Source organism: Osmerus eperlanus, chromosome 1, assembly GCF_963692335.1.
Source record: "Osmerus eperlanus chromosome 1, fOsmEpe2.1, whole genome shotgun sequence".
Lineage (NCBI taxonomy): Eukaryota > Metazoa > Chordata > Actinopteri > Osmeriformes > Osmeridae > Osmerus > Osmerus eperlanus.
The window spans coordinates 24,702,755-24,720,146 of NC_085018.1; the positions used below are offsets into that span (position 1 = coordinate 24,702,755).

Here is a 17,392-nt window from a genome sequence, read left to right on the forward strand (position 1 = left end):
AAATTATTCAGCCAGTGGAGTGATCGTACAGCATGAGAGGTTATGGAGGGAGGGAAGGATGGATCTGCCAGTTATCAGTTACAGTTTGTGGCGCACACATATATACACACACACACGTACACTACACACACTACACACACGTATATACACACACACACTACACAGGTATACACACACACACACACACATATACACACACTACACAGGTATACACACACACACATATACACACACACACACACACACAGTACACACTTGAATACACACACACTACACACACGTATACACACGCACACACATATACACACACACACACACACACACACACACACTCTCACCCCCACACACATGTATACACATACATATACACACAGACACACATATACACACACTACACACACGTATACACACACTACACACACACACTCCTCCCTCCCCCCCACACACACACACTCTCACCCCCACACACACGTACCACACACCACCACACACATATACACAATGGAGCCTCATTAGCTGGTGCGAGGGTTCCTGAGCTGACATCAGCAGCCTAGCCTACATGTCCCCCATGGCGAGGAACAAATTGGTGTGACAGTCCTTTCAGACACATGGCCAGGCCTCTCCAGGCCTGTCAGGTTATACACTCACACTCATCTGGACTGAGAGAGGGGGGAGGGGGGGGGGGGGGGAGAGACACTCATCTGGATTGATAGAGAGAGAGTGAGAGAGTGAGAGAGAAGGATACTTGAAGGGGTGAGTAAAATCAAATCAAATCAAATGTATTTGTATAGCCCTTTTTACACGCAAGCATGTCACAGAGGGCTTCACATATGCCCATAGAACTGCCCCTCAACCAACCTAAACCCTCAAGGGTGAGGGTGGTAAGCTTGTACTGAGAGAGCAACAGATGTAGAGAGAGAGAGAAAGAAAGAAAGAGAAAAGGGGAGGTGGGGTAGTAATCCAGCAACTGGAAGAGTGTGACAGCAATGCAGAGCGAGAGCGAGAGAGGGTGTGACGTGAGAGAGAGAGAGGAGAGAGAGAGAAGGAGAGAGAGAGGAGAGAGAGAGAGGAGAGAGAGAGGTGAGAAAGAGAAGGAGAGAGAGAGAGAGAGAGAGAGAGAAGGAGAGAGAGAGAGAGGAGAGAGAGAAGGAGAGAGAGAGAGAAGGAGAGAGAGAGAGAAGGAGAGAGAGAGAGAGAGAGAGAGAGAGAGAGAGAGAGAGAGAGAGAGAGAAGGAGAAGGAGAGAGAGAGAGAGAAGGAGAAGGAGAGAGAGAGAAAGAAAGAGAGAGTGAGAAGGAGAGAGAGAGAATGAGAGAGAGAGATGGGCGGTGACAGAGAGAAAGGAGTGAGAGACAAGAGAACAATTTCTTAACTTTTTTTTCCAATCAACCCTCTGCCTCACCCTGTCAGTCGCGTACTCCAGCAAGGCCTGCAAGCAGCTTCCTGGTCACACACACCTGCTCTGTAAACTCTCACTGCTGCAGACGTGCTCAAGGTTACCTCCCCTGCTGTTCCCTCTATACGCAATATTTACATGTCACTGGATGAAAGCTCCTGTTAAATTAATCACTTTTAAAATGTTACTGTGCATAGGCTACTGTGTAGGGTTAGTTAGTGAGTCTACAGGGTAGACTCTCTACAGTCAGAGCTCGCGCAAGAAGGTGGAACGTAAGGGAGATACCCTTTCCAAAACTTATAAGGGCGTAATAGTTTGTGAAAGACCCAGAGAAACACAAATATCTGACGAGGCAAAATCACGGACAATTTTGGAATCCCTGCCGGACGCATTTTTTAGGTCTCGAAAAGAGGACATGTCCGGGTAAAAGAGGACGTCTGGTCACCCTACTATAGGGTTAGTTAGCATGTTTACAGGGTTAGTTAGCATGTTTACAGGGTTAGTTAGTGTGTCTATAGGGTTAGTTAGTGTGTCTACAGGGTTAGTTAGTGTGTCTATAGGGTTAGTTAGTGTGTCTATAGGGTTAGTTAGTGTATCTACAGGGTTAGTTAGTGTGTCTACAGTGTTAGTTAGTGTGTCTACAGGGTTAGTTAGTGTGTCTATAGGGTTAGTTAGTGTGTCTACAGTGTTAGTTAGTGTGTCTACAGGGTTAGTTAGTGTGTCTACAGGGTTAGTTAGTGTGTCTATAGGGTTAGTTAGCGTGTTTACAGGGTTAGTTAGCATGTTTACAGGGTTAGTTAGTGTGTCTATAGGGTTAGTTAGTGTATCTACAGGGTTAGTTAGTGTGTCTACAGGGTTAGTTAGTGTGTCTACAGGGTTAGTTAGTGTATCTACAGGGTTAGTTAGTGTATCTACAGTGTTATTTCGTGTATCTACAGGGTTAGTTAGTGTGTCTATAGGGTTAGTTAGTGTGTCTACAGGGTTAGTTAGTGTGTCTACAGGGTTAGTTAGTGTATCTACAGGGTTAGTTAGTGTGTCTATAGGGTTAGTTAGTGTGTCTACACGGTTAGTTAGTGTATCTACAGTGTTATTTCGTGTATCTACAGGGTTAGTTAGTGTGTCTATAGGGTTAGTTAGTGTGTCTACAGGGTTAGTTAGTGTGTCTACAGTGTGGGTCTGGGAGCTACCATTCATCTCTACATTCAAGCAAACTGAGACAGGTAGAGACATATGTGAGCGTCTGGTGCAAGGTCTACCAGTGCCTGAACCCAGGCTAGATTATCGCTGAGAGGAGTTGAAAACACACGCTTCATTTCTTTCTATAACTTAGTCTTAGTCTCACGTTATCTCTCTGTTTCTTGAGTTAGGTTCAGTGCTTTCTCTCTGTCTCCCCCCCTCTCTCTCTCCCCTTCTTTCTATTTCTCTCCCTCTCTCCTGAGTTAGGGTTTAGCAGATGCACCAACCTGCCGCTCCTGTCACATGTCTGCCTTCATCACGGCCCTCGCCGTTGCCATGGAGGCCACAGGAAAGCGAAGGGAGACAGTTGGTACCATGAACAGCTGCATCTTATTATTTTAAACGGGGGATGCCAGTCTTTGGCAGAGAGACTGATTTATTTTCCATACTGCCTCCCTGCACATCCCACCCAGGATCCGGTCCACATGTTGAACGTGGCAATTATAGAGGAGCTGGGCTGCGGAGACGACACGTCGTTCTACCTGAGATCCTGACGAAGGAGAAGGTGGCAGCCAACCAACTGTCACTGCCGAGGTGACAGGTCTAGGATCAGTTTGTGTTTGGAGGGTGCTGAGGCTTGAGTCTCTGTCAGTTGCGGTGACATCCATCCAGGGTATAGTGCTCATGGGTATGGTGGCTAACAGCTAACGGTTCATCCCGAGCGTATGGGGTTAGCTAACAGCTAACAGTGCATCCAGAGTGTATGGGGTTAGCTAACAGCTAACAGTTCATCCAGAGTGTATGGGGTTAGCTAACAGCTAACGGTTCATCCAGAGTGTAAAGAGTTAGCTAACAGCTAGCAGTTATATTAAAGGGTATGGGGTTGGCTAACAGCTAGCTGGTAATTCACAGGGAAGGGTGTTGGCTAACAGCTAGCTGAGCTGTACTTTCAAAAACGGTAACGCAGGGAGAAGTCTGCAAGGCTACTCATAAATCAAGTAGAGCGCCAAGTGCTTCGGGGTCTGAAACCACACCAACGCTGTTAAGACTGCTGTCTAAAGACATTGGAAGTTTAGGGTCAGCAGTTTGACTTTTAACAAAGTCAACTCCTTGGACTTGGAAGAGAAAAGTCCATGATCTCTATAAGGGGCGTCCTTAGACCATTTTTAATGGGGCACGTGCCCCAGTATAAATCTGCTGTGCCCCAGTAAAATCGAAAGTTTGAGTTTTAACAATTTACTTTATTAGTCAATGCATTAATTTGGATTGATAATCCCGGAAGAAATAAACGCAATATCCCAATCAACGCTTGTAAAATCAAAGCAGTTAAACCGAAAACACAAACCGATGCACGCAGAATTCCATGTCAGCGCACTCTTCTGAGCTCGCCAATTAGCCACTGCAGCACGCACACAGAAATCCAGGTATCGGACTTGGCACACAAGTCAGAATTGATAGGCTAAGAAAACATTACTAAAATAAAGAAAGTTTCTAAATGATAGGCCAACAGATCATCTTATTTTGACTAAAACATAAAAACAATACTACATGAAGCTCAAAAAAACAGTATTTGCGCTCAAATGAATGCGAAAACTATTGATGTTCCTGAAATCTGATATCAAACTTGCGTCCATGAACTGTGTAAAGTGGGTTAAAAGGGGGAGTTTCTATAGCCTAGTAGTGCATTGTGCGCAGCAAGCTTGAAAGAAAAAAAAGGGATATGAATAGGGGCCTGTGCCCCGGTAGTTTTATGTCTAACAACGCCCCTGATCTCTATGCTTTAGATGTTTGTGAAGAATCTAGGAGATAGGAGGCAAAGAAACAAGGACAGTCTAAAGTTCATTCAGGGGATGTGTACAGTTGTTTTACAGATCTTTTATTGAGTCGATATTTATTTTTTATTTCATCTGTTGGCAGGCTATTCTTCTGTCAACCTCAAACAGAAAAAGGCATGAACTAGGGTGATCAGTATTCAGTAGTATTACAGGTACTCATCAGAAAAGTCTACCTGATTTATATGGCAAACCGCCGTTGAAGATAGCAGAATCTATCCTGTCAGACAGCACCCATCCTCGGTTTCAAAAAATGTCTTTGGGTGACTGCTTCAAAGACCCACAAGCACCGATACAAATACCTTTGTGCCCTCAGTCATCTCACCGCTAAACTCCCGTAGGATGAGGCAACATTGGCTCGAGTTGGACAATGTCTCTATGCAAATAGCTTGCGCTCGGTTAGAAACGGTTATAGAGTTGGTGTGTCTTCTGACCCCTAGCCACACTGAACTCTCTCCCCTGAGTTAGATTCATCTCTCTTTCTGTCTCTTGAGGAAAGTTGATCTTTACATTTACATTTAGTCATTTAGCAGACGCTCTTATCCAGAGCGACTTACAGTAAGTACAGGGACATTCCCCCGAGGCAAGTAGGGTGAAGTGCCTTGCCCAAGGACACAACGTCAGTTGGCATGACCGGGAATCGAACTGGCAACCTTCGGATTACTAGCCCGACTCCCTCACCGCTCAGCCACCTGACTCCTGATCTCTCTCTCTCCCCCCTCATTCTCACGTAATGTTGAACTGACAGAAAACCTATCTTTCTGTGAACTCTGGGATGTCGGAGCGTAGCCAAGCTCACTGAGCGGAGGGCGCTCTAGTTTCAGGACCCTGCGAGAGAGAGAGAGACAGAGCGAGAGAGAGAAAGACAGAGCGAGAGAGAGAGAGACAGAGCGAGAGAGAGAGAGACAGAGTGAGAGAGAGAGAGACAGAGCGAGAGAGAGAGAGACAGAGCGAGAGAGCGAGAGAGCGAGAGAGAGAGAGAGAGAGAGAGAGAGAGAGAGAGAGAGAGAGAGAGAGAGAGAGAGAGAGAGAGAGAGAGAGAGAGAGAGAGAGAGAGAGAGAGAGAGAGAGAGAGAGAAACCAGGCCGCCGATTGAGGTCTTAGACCGCCATCGCAGAACCTTCTCACACGCGCTGGAAAGCAAACAGACAGACAATTTCTTTCAATTAGTCGGAGCAGGCCAGCCCAATAAATTTTAGTTTGTACCTTCAGACACAAGGGCCCTGTTGCACGTCCGGGCCAAAATGAAGACTAATGGCTGTCGGGGGTGCTGCTCAGTTGGTCTTCCACCCACTGCCCACCCTCCCTCCACTGCCACTACAACTACAGCCCAAAGGCTGTTCCTTGGCCCTCCTTCTCCCCCCGCCTCTTTCACGACAGGCTCTCCCTGAACAGGCAGTGCTGACCACGCTCTATGCTATGCTAATACGTTTATTCACAGCTCAGATTCATTTTCCCTTTTAAGCAGTATTCCTCTGCAGTTCTACAGGGCTATTCATCAATGTTCAACAACAGGAGTAATGATGAGTCAACTGCATGGTGACGAGAACAAGCAGGGCCCTACAACCTAGAACCTACATCCTAGAACCAGTGATTCTACAAGCTAGAACCTACACCCTAGAATCTACAGTCTGGAACAAGAGGTTCTACAGCCTAGAATCTACAGTCTGGAACAAGAGGTTCTACACCCTAGAATCTACAGTCTGGAACAAGAGGTTCTACACCCCAAATCTACAGTCTGGAACTTACACCCTGGAACAAGCAGTTATATACCAAGCCTACACCCTAGAACCTACACAAACTGTACCAGAGGAAAGGTGAAGGGTGGAGGCTGGAGGAGAGGTGGAGGCTGGAGGGTAGGTGGAGGCTGGGGAGGTGGAGGCTGGAGGAGAGGTGGAGGCTGGGGAGGTGAAGGGTGGAGGCTGGAGGAGAGGTGGAGGCTGGGGAGGTGAAGGGTGGAGGCTGGAGGAGAGGTGGAGGCTGGAGGAGAGGTGGAGGCTGGGGAGGTGAAGGGTGGAGGCTGGAGGAGAGGTGGAGGCTGGAGGAGAGGTGGAGGCTGGGGAGGTGAAGGGTGGAGGCTGGAGGAGAGGTGGAGGCTGGAGGTGGATCCCACACCTCACACTGGGATTCTCCTGTGCTGTATCACACAGTGCTGAATCACACTGCGATTCTCCTGTGCTGTATCACACAGTGCTGAATCACACAGGGATTCTCCTGTGCTGTATCACACAGTGCTGAATCACACTGGGATTCTCCTGTGCTGTATCGACTGACTGGTATATTTCACACTCAGACGGCCACAGGCTCAGAGAGCAACATCATCATAATGCCAATAGTGATAATAAAGATGAAATATACACACCGATCCAGCTCTGTTGGTCAGGAGATCCTTGGGCCACTCTCTCGGTTGATGGAGGAAGAATCCCCCATTCTTTGTCGTCTGAAGATATATTATCTACAAGTGTGTGTGTTACTGAGACACATTGATTTTACAATACAGAACTCAATCAAAGAGAATTATGGAAGGCTATGACAGTGTGACTGGACTACACAGCTCATTAAACTGTGTCTGTGCTTTACCTTGTGGTGGCCCCCGGGTCTGGGTGAGTGTGTGTGTGTGTGTGTGTGTGTGGAGGGGTGTAAACGTTGTGGAGGAAATAATAATGCGATAGGTCAAGATGCAATGCAGGCAGATGGTGCTGCTGATGCAAGGCTAGAGACGGAGAGAGAAAGGGAAGGAGAGAGGGGGAGAGAGAGAAAGGGAAGGAGAGAGGGGGAGAGAGAGAAAGAAAGGGAAGGAGAGAAGGGGAGAGAGAGAAAGAAGGAGGGAGAGAGAGAGTTGGCTGGAGAAAGGTGGGGAAAAGAAGGGGGGGAGAGAGAGAGAAAAGTAGGGGAGAGAGTAGTGGTAGAGAAAGAGAGAGATGATTATGTTCTATAAGAAACAGGAAAAGGGAGAGACTCCATTATCCCAGTCTACAGAGATAAACTAGCCTGCCGTTTATTGAAGAAAAAAATTACTGAGCGCAAAGCCTTACATTCGACACAGCGACACCACACCCCGCAATCCAACGAGAGCGTTTGTCTTTTCATACATTGTTATTTCAGAGGGGAATTTTGCTTTCCAGACACAGTGAAGATAAATAGGAGATGTAGATGGAAGAGAGAGAAAGACATGCAAGAAACGGCTGAGACTGGATTCGAACTGCCGCTCCTGCGGTAAGGCCTGTCTTGCGGTAACAGAAAGGTGCGCGCACCAAACCGCGGTGAGCAACCGCGGCAACGCAGCATGCGGATCTTTTTGTAACTTTTTTGACCAATCAGATGTAGGGATCCCATGCAGGTTTTTTCACCCCTAACAAAAAGTTTGACGGTCAGTCTGTCCAACACTTCATCCGTCATTGAGCTGAACACCAGCGCCCCGCCTCCTATCACAGACACAGATCTCAAACCTCCCTCCCCCCCTTCAGAAATACAAGCCCAGAATCCTTCTTAATGTTCCCATTAAACGTCCCTGTCGCACCTGAAGATAATTTGATTACCATCCCGCAATGAAAACCTGGTCTTCGTCAAAGGCGTCGGGCAGAGAGAAGGCCATTACTTGACTGATATAATGTTCCGTCGCTGTAAACTCAGTGTGTCTGACTGGAGCTCATACGGATCGCTCGACCCCTCAGAGAGAGATAGAGAGAGAAACGATCGGTAGATTATGCAAAGGAAACGCTTTTGAGGCTTGCCTACAAGGCATACCTATAATAGCTGCTTACAAACAACAAATATGATTGATCGTTCACTGGATGGAGGGGATTTTTTTTGTACAGCCCCCCCCAAAAGAAAACAATAATTCTTAAATTTTTATGCGATTTGGGATTCCTTAAACACCTACTAAAAAAACACAAACCAAATCAACAAGGATTCTTTAAATATGTCTCAATAAACATTTTCTTTGTTAGGGACAGAGACAGGAGAGGGGAAGGAGAGGAGAGAGAGAGAGAGGAGAGAGAGAGAGAGAGAGGAGAGAGAGAGGAGAGAGAGAGGAGAGAGAGAGGAGAGAGAGGAGAGAGAGAGAGGAGAGAGAGGAGAGAGAGAGACAGGAGAGAGAGAGAGAGAGAGAGAGAGAGGAGAGAGACAGGAGAGAGAGAGAGAGAGAGAGAGAGGAGAGAGAGAGGAGAGAGAGAGAGAGGAGAGAGGAGAGAGGGAGAGAGAGATAGGAGAGCGAGGAGAGAGAGGATGGGGGCCGACTCATCAAAGAGGGGTGAAGGAAGAGAACAGGTTGTGTGTATTTGGAGAACAAATGAACCCTGTGCTTTTGGCATTCGTGTCACAGTCGCCTGAAAAATGCATCAAAGCAACTGCAAAAAAGATGTGTGTGTGTGTGTGTGACAGAAAGTAAGACAGAGAGAAAGAAGGACGGATAGAAAAAAAAGGGAAAGTGTGTGTGTGAGAGTAAGTGTGTGTGTGAGAGTAATTGTGTGTTTGTCTCTATGGACAGTCTATTATGGCTCCAAGTGTGTCATGATGTTTGTCACTGTACAGAGAAAACTGTTGTTTTGAATTTCATGCATGTGCTCACAAACGGTTGGAAACGCCTTCTGCTAAACAACAGACACACCGAAGACACACAACAAATTAGCCACTGTCACAATCCATCCATCCATCCTGAGGTGGGTGAGTGAGTGAGGGGGTGAGGAGAAGGTGAGATATGTGAGGAAGGGGGTGAGGGTAGTGTGAGATAGGTGAGGGAGGGGGTGAGGGTAGTGTGAGATAGGTGAGGGAGGGGGTGAGGGGAAGGTGACATGGGTGAGGGAGGGTGAGGCAAGGCGCTGTCTCTGTTGTAATGAGGCCAGCTGTATTCCCCCAGCATGGAGCTCAGAAATGTCACCTGGGGGCTCACACTCTCACACACACACACACACACACACACACACACACACACACACACACACACACACACACACACACACACGCGCAGCCTCCTTGAACATTTATAGAGGTTGTGTGTGTGGGGTCGTGCCATGGATCTCTGCAACTGTGGCAGGCATGACCTCACAGCGAGGGGAAGGGGGGGGGGGGGGTGTACTCAGGAACAGACCTATCTGTTCTCACAGAGAGAAATCTCATTAAAGGCACTCTTCCTGATAACTGAATAACCAATGGAAAACATTTAGATTTGGACACTGAGATTCCGATTCTGCTTCTGAACAAAGAGGGAGACAGACGGGGAGAGAGAGAGAGATGAGGAGAGAGAGCGAAGGGGAGAGAGAGATAGGGAGAGAGATGGGGGAGAGAGAGAGGGAGAGAGAGAGCGAAGGGGAGAGAGAGATAGGGAGAGAGAGATGGGGGAGAGAGAGAGGGAGAGAGAGAGAGCGAAGGGGAGAGAGAGATGGGGAGAGAGAGATGGGGGAGAGAGAGAGGGAGAGAGAGAGAGCGAAGGGGAGAGAGAGATGGGGGAGAGAGAGAGGGAGAGAGAGAGAGCGAAGGGGAGAGAGCGAAGGGGAGAGAGAGATGGGGGAGAGAGAGAGGGAGAGAGAGAGAGCTATCCTTTATGGGGAACAATAGAAGAGGGTGAAACATATTGACATCCCCCCTCCTCCCCCACACCCCCGTGCTCCTCTTAATGCATCTCATTTTCTCTCCTCTATTGTCGAACACCTTTCCTTCTTCCATCCTCCATCAATCTCCATCTCTCCGGGTGCAGCATCCAGGCCATTACCTTAGTCAGGAGGAGCTGAAATAGTTTGCTCTCTGGAGAGATGTCACAGGCGGATTTCTCGATTGATGTGACGTGATGTTTGGGAAGCGGAGCAGAATGAACCATCACGACAGTAAATACAGGTAAACACGGATGAAACGGAGGGAAGACCAACTTCACGTTCAGAGTCCCTCCTGTGAAAAGTTCTTCACAGACTCTCTACGCAAACCACGGCTTGTTGCATGATGGGTTCTGACCGATGTATAGGGTGTTTAGGGGTGTAGCAGAGCCAACAGACAAACCACGTACCATCACACCTTTCCCCTACCCCCGACAAGGAGAAAGGGGGTTTCCCCCTTTGTCCTTATCTCCAGAGCAGGAGCTTCAAAGCTTCTGGCCCAGCATGGGGTCAGAAGGTAGACCAAAATGGCCTTACAGTATGGAGACAAAGGATTTTAAGGAAGAACTAACTTTTCTGGATTTACAAACATATTCTCAAGGACTACATGGCTCATGGACACTATTTCAATGACAGTAGTTGATGTGTTATAATGTATGCTTTCCCTTTAATGCTGTGTTGATATAATTTGATGTTTTAATGTAACTTCCTTTCCTGTTATGATAAATCAGTCAATCTTGATATCAAAATGATTCTAATCTACAAACTAAACCATTTATTAATGTTGTATTGTTATATTTCGAAGTATAAGCAATACATGGACATTTGAAATAGCTGAACTCTGAAAAGTTATCAACCACTTCACACCCATACGTCAATCTCAGGATGGACGCCCAGGTGGGAGTAACTGACCAATCAAAGAGTTCACCTCCAAAAGGATACCCCCCTTTCTCAAGGATTATAAAACCTCGACGCACAAGCAATCCGGGCTTTTTCGCAAGGATTCACCGGAAGTGTTCGCGACACATCTGAACTATCCTTCTCAATCAGCAACTCACTGGACCACTAGGAACTTGAACGAAAGACTCCTTTGCTCTAACCGTTTGACAACGACCAACGGAACTTTGACTCTTCTTCTTCAAACTGACAACAGTAACTGCGATATTGCTACATTTCTTACTTGTGAACATTGGCATATTGTGATTTAATTTGTTACGTTTGATTTTAGTTTGCAAATGATTTAACCTAACTTTCGTTAGGATTAGTTAACATACTCTCCCATTGTTCTCCAGAAGCCTATCTCTCTCTCTCTCTCTCTCCCTTCCCCTTCCCCACGCGCTCTCAACCTACCATCTTGTACCAACCCTCATCATAGTTTAGGACCTACTTTATACAGTTCAACTCAACTCACTTTCAACTAACCTATAACTTCTCTGGTATTTGTTCATTATAATTACATTTCCTTAAATAAATCATTGTTTATAATACTCGCGTTATCCCTCACGTTATCTGATCTGCTCTACTTTCATAGAAATTCACTACTTAAGATTGGACTGATTATTACGAAGGCTATTATTCAATAAGGTTTCCTCTGTCCCTTTAACAAATAAGAGGTGGTGCCCCCAAGAACTACATACTTTATTATAAATTAAGTATTGCTAATCTTAAACGAGCAAACCCCGCTACAGGGGTGCGGAAGATGAAGAGGAGGGTTGTTATTGCATGCTTCTGTTCAGAGTTGCATTCTGGTATAAACTCCATTAGTCGCTGTGCTGTTAAGAACGGTAATCAGCTGCTACCTCAGCAGTCCACAGAGATCAATGACCATTACTGTCCCAGGACCAAGGTCACCCCCTGGGGCGTACGATGGCACTCTCACACACACGCACACGCACACGCTCACGCTCACGCTCACGCTCGCTCGCTCGCTCGCTCGCTCGCTCGCTCGCTCGCGCGCTGCGCGCGCGCACGCACGCACGCACACACACACACACACACTCACACACACACACACACACACACACACACACACTCACACACACACTCACACACACACTCACACACACACACACACACACACACACACACACACTCACACACACACACACACACACACTCACACACACACACACTCACACACACACACACACACACTCTCTCACACACACACACACACACTCACACACACACACACACACTCACACACACACACACACACACACACACACACACACACACACACACACACACACACACACACACACACACACACACACACACACACACAGGCATAAAGGTTTTTTCTGTATCCAAGTTGGGCCCTACCATTCACTCCCAATTGTGTTATCTCTAACCCTAATCCTTCATGTGATTATAATCCTAACACTAATTCCAACCCTAAAACCACCTGAAAAAAAACATTAAAAATTATGGAAAAGAGCAGAAGGGCTCCACTAAGTCCAGTTTTTCATGTTTCATCATACTTAGGGGAACATTTGGTACCCACAATGGTAGTTAAACAAGACCACACACACACACACACACACACACAAATACTCTCTTTGTTTTTTGTCTGTGTCCTGGCCTGGGATAGTTCACAAGACGTGATAGAAGGGATTAGGTAACCATCCCTGCCTCTCCCCCTCCCTCTGCCCCTCTCTTTCTCTCTCCTTCCCTCCCTCTCTCTCTCCCTCAGCCCTCTCTCTCTCTCCCCTTCCTCTGGCCTCTCTCTCTCCCCCTCTGCTCCTCTCTCTCTCTCCTTCAGCCCCTCTCTTTTTCTCCCTCTCTCCCAGGGACAAACAGAAAGAGGGTGAGGGAGGGAGGGAGGGAGAGAGAGGGGGAAAGAGGGAGGGAGAGAGGGAGGGAAAGAGGGAGAGAGGGAGAGGAAGTGGCAGCAACAGGTAGTTTACACTGGCGCACTTTGACAACAAGCTCCGCCCACAGCTCTGATCCACAGAGGCGATGAGCTGCCTGCCAGACAGACAGGCTCGTCAGATCCTCTCTTGGGTTCAGCTGAAACTCTTCATCTCTGACATCTGGGAGTAAACATGATCAGAACCATGATCCAGCACGCACAGAAACACCCTGGGGTAGGTGATCTCTCCTCCCTCTCCTCCTCCCTCTCCTACTCGCTCTCCTCCTCCCTCTCCTCCTCCCTCTCCTCCTCCCTCTCCTCCCTCTCCTCCTCCCTCTCCTCCCTCTCCTACTCCTCCCTCTCCTCCCTCTCCTCCCTCTCCTCCCTCTCCTCCCTCTCCTCCTCCCTCTCCTCCTCCCTCTCCTCCTCCCTCTCCTCCTCCCTCTCCTACTCCTCCCTCTCATCTCCTCCCTCTCCTCCCTCTCATCTCCTACTTTCTCCTCTCCCACCATCTCTCCACTAAATACTATCACACAAAACTTCAAATACTATAATATACTACTTTAATGGATTACACTACTTTATTAAACAACTTTTTTTTACTATTGTAATGTAAGGATGTTGGGAAGTTCATCAGCATCTGAAAAACCTGCCTTTTCCCCTCTAACACACTCAGTCTATAGTCTACCTCTAGAAGGCTCTCTCAGTTTGAGAGATGAGGCATTGAGACAGAGAGGCAGAGAGATGAGGCATTGAGACAGAGAGGCAGAGAGATGAGGCAGAGAGATTAGGCAGATAGATGAGGCATAGATTAGGCAGATAGATTAGGCAGTTGATGTATTTGTTCTGTGGCTGCAGAACAAGCTGAACAAGCTGACCCACATTTCTGTTTGTTTGGCAGCCCACCGTAACCCTAAACCACCAGAACAGTAACAAGGACTGCAACAATATCAAACCCCACAGCATACACACACTGACCAGAGAGGAATACACACACATCTATCAGAGAGCATACACACACACACAAACACACACTGACCGCGGAGGAATACACACACACTTAGACCATAGACGAACACACACAAACACTGATCAAAGAACAATACTACACACTAGGCTAGTTTGTGCTGTGTGTGTGTGTGTGTACAGACAGACAGACAAACAGACCTACAGACACAGAAGCAGGTTATGGAAGCTGGTGTGTTCTCATGTATCTGAGCACCTCAGGTGTGCGCTCACTTTGAAACCAAGAGGTTTCTGTTTACGTCACAGGTTAGAAAGGTCTGTGGTCGGCCCCAGCGACCAGCCCCAGGTAACCAGCACCTGAGCGCCACGCTGCAAGATGGCGAGAGGGAAGGGATGGGGGGACTGACACGAGCTGCACAATACTAAGATATTCAGAACATAAATAAACATGCAGAGGTAGAGTCAGACAGAGAATGGGGGGGAGAGACAGAGAGAAAGGGAGAGAGAATGAGAGGGGGAGCGAGAGGGAGACAATGGAGAGAGAATGGAAAGAAAGAGAATGGAGAGAGCGAGAGAGAAAGAGAGAGAGAGCGAATGATCATTAGGTTGTAATAAGAGCACTCATCCAGCACTCTAAGCCTGGATGTTTCAAATAAGATTTTGCGTCATCTTCATCACAATCATCATCATCGTTACATGCCCCAACGCACATTTCTATTTCCAGTCTTGTCATCCTCCACTCAAAACACCTGTATTTGAATGTTTGTGTGTGTGTGTGTGTGACAGACTGACAAGCGGAGAGAGAGATTTGAGAGCGGCGGAGAGAAGGAGAAGGAGTGGAAAGGAGAGGAAGAGGAGAGGTTGAGAGTGGAGGAGGAGAGGGGAGGAGAGGAAGAGGAGAGGTTGAGAGTGGAGGAGGAGAGGGGAGGAGAGCAAGAGGAGAGGTTGAGAGTGGAGGAGGAGAGGGGAGGAGAGGAAGAGGAGAGGTTGAGAGTGGAGGAGGAGAGGGAAGGAGAGGAAGAGGTTGAGAGTGGAGGAGGAGAGGGGAGGAGAGGAAGAGGAGAGGTTGAGAGTGGAGGAGGAGAGGGAAGGAGAGGAAGAGGTTGAGAGTGGAGGAGGAGAGGGAAGGAGAGGAAGAGGTTGAGAGTGGAGGAGGAGAGGAGAGGGGAGGAGAAGCTGGCATACAGAAAAGTAACACCTCTCTGCTCTCCTGCTTAGCCCAGACTGACAGGAAGCTGGGTCAGACTGACACACACACTTCTATGCATGTGTGTGTGCTCGTGTGTGTACTGCATGTGTGTGTGCTCGTGTGAGTGTGTGTACTGCATGTGTGTATAGGTGTGTGCATGTGCATGTGGGTGTTGTACTATATATACACTGTACACACACACACACACACACACACACACACACACACACACACACACACACACACACACACACACACACACACACACACACACACACACACACACACACACACACACACACACACACACACACACCCTCCTCTGCCAGGCTGATGCAGTGTGGTTGTTTTCTCTTCCTGTCAGCTGATCCCCCAGTTCTTCTTCCTGTTTGTGGGCATGGGCGGAGCCTCCCTCTACCTGATACGTCTGGCCAGGGGACCCCACGTCAGGTAGTGCCCTCCACACTCACAGGTAGTGCCCTCCACACACAGGTAGTGCCCTCCACACACACACACAGGTAGTGCCCTCCACACACAAGTAGTGCCCTCCACACTCACAGGTAGTGCCCTCCACACTCACAGGTAGTGCCCTCCACTCACAGGTAGTGCCCTCCACACACACAGGTAGTGCCCTCCACTCACAGGTAGTGCCCTCCACACACACAGGTAGTGCCCTCCACACACACACACAGGTAGTGCCCTCCACACACACACACAGGTAGTGCCCTCCACACACAGGTAGTGCCCTCCACACTCACAGGTAGTGCCCTCCACACACACACACAGGTAGTGCCCTCCACACACACACACAGGTAGTGCCCTCCACACACACACACAGGTAGTGCCCTCCACACACACACATAGGTAGTGCCCTCCACACACACACACAGGTAGTGCCCTCCACACACACACACACACACACACACACAGGTAGTGCCCTCCACACACACAGGTAGTGCCCTCCACACACACACACAGGTAGTGCCCTCCACACACACACACACACACACAGGTAGTGCCCTCCACACACACAGGTAGTGCCCTCCACACACACACACACACACAGGTAGTGCCCTCCACACACACACACACACACACACAGGTAGTGCCCTCCACACACACACACACACACACACACAGGTAGTGCCCTCCACACACACAGGTAGTGCCCTCCACACTCACAGGTAGTGCCCTCCACACACAGGTAGTGCCCTCCACACACAGGTAGTGCCCTCCACACACACAGGTAGTGCCCTCCACACTCACAGGTAGTGCCCTCCACACACACACACAGGTAGTGCCCTCCACACTCACAGGTAGTGCCCTCCACTCACAGGTAGTGCCCTCCACACTCACAGGTAGTGCCCTCCACTCACAAGTAGTGCCCTCCACACACACACACAGGTAGTGCCCTCCACACTCACAGGTAGTGCCCTCCACACACACAGGTAGTGCCCTCCACACTCACAGGTAGTGCCCTCCACACACAGGTAGTGCCCTCCACACACACACACAGGTAGTGCCCTCCACACACAGGTAGTGCCCTCCACACACACAGGTAGTGCCCTCCACACACAGGTAGTGCCCTCCACACTCACAGGTAGTGCCCTCCACACACACAGGTAGTGCCCTCCACACTCACAGGTAGTGCCCTCCACACACAGGTAGTGGCCTCCACACACACAAGTAGTGCCCTCCACACACACAGGTAGTGCCCTCCACACACAGGTAGTGCCCTCCACACACAGGTAGTGGCCTCCACACTCACAGGTAGTGCCCTCCACACTCACAGGTAGTGCCCTCCACACACAGGTAGTGCCCTCCACACACAGGTAGTGCCCTCCACTCACAGGTAGTGCCCTCCACACACAGGTAGTGCCCTCCACACACAGGTAGTGCCCTCCACACACAGGTAGTGCCCTCCACACACACAGGACCCCGGGGCTGGGGCTGAAAAACATATTTCTAAAGAGGGAGGTAGACGGGGATAGCGAGGGGGAGAGGGAGGGAGGGAGGGAGGGAGGGAGGGAGGGAGGAAGGAAGGAAGGAAGGAGGAGGGAGGGAGGGAGGGAGGGAGGGGAGGAGGGGGGCAGGCTGGACACAGTGTTCCTCTGATAATGAGAAAGAGGATGACTGCCAAGAACTGCCTGCTTCCATTTCACCTCATAATCACATCTCTTCTCTTTGTCTTTTATTCCCCTGCTCTTCTCCCCTTCCCTCCTCCCTGCCTCTCTCTCTCCCCCTCCCTCCTCCCTGCCTCTCTCTCTCCTCCTCCCTCTCTCTCTCCTCTTTCAGCTGGGACAGGAAGAACAACCCGGAGCCGTGGAACCAGCTCAGCCCAACATACCAGTACAAGGTGTTGCACTCTCTCTCTCCCCCCCTCTCTCCTTCT

At 48.9% G+C, this 17,392-nt stretch overlaps 1 protein-coding gene across 1 annotated transcript in view; it reads left to right on the forward strand.

The window, feature by feature from the left end:
- The first annotated feature begins 12,925 nt into the window (after positions 1–12,925).
- The window catches only part of LOC134034656 (NADH dehydrogenase [ubiquinone] 1 alpha subcomplex subunit 4-like 2), an 8,578-nt gene continuing 4,111 nt past the window's right edge, over positions 12,926–17,392 (forward strand). The window contains exons 1-3 of the mRNA XM_062479194.1: positions 12,926–13,080; positions 15,365–15,450; positions 17,296–17,356. Coding sequence (XP_062335178.1) covers positions 13,039–13,080; positions 15,365–15,450; positions 17,296–17,356 — 189 coding nt within the window. The 5' untranslated portion in view covers positions 12,926–13,038. The remainder of the gene's footprint in view (positions 13,081–15,364; positions 15,451–17,295; positions 17,357–17,392) is intronic.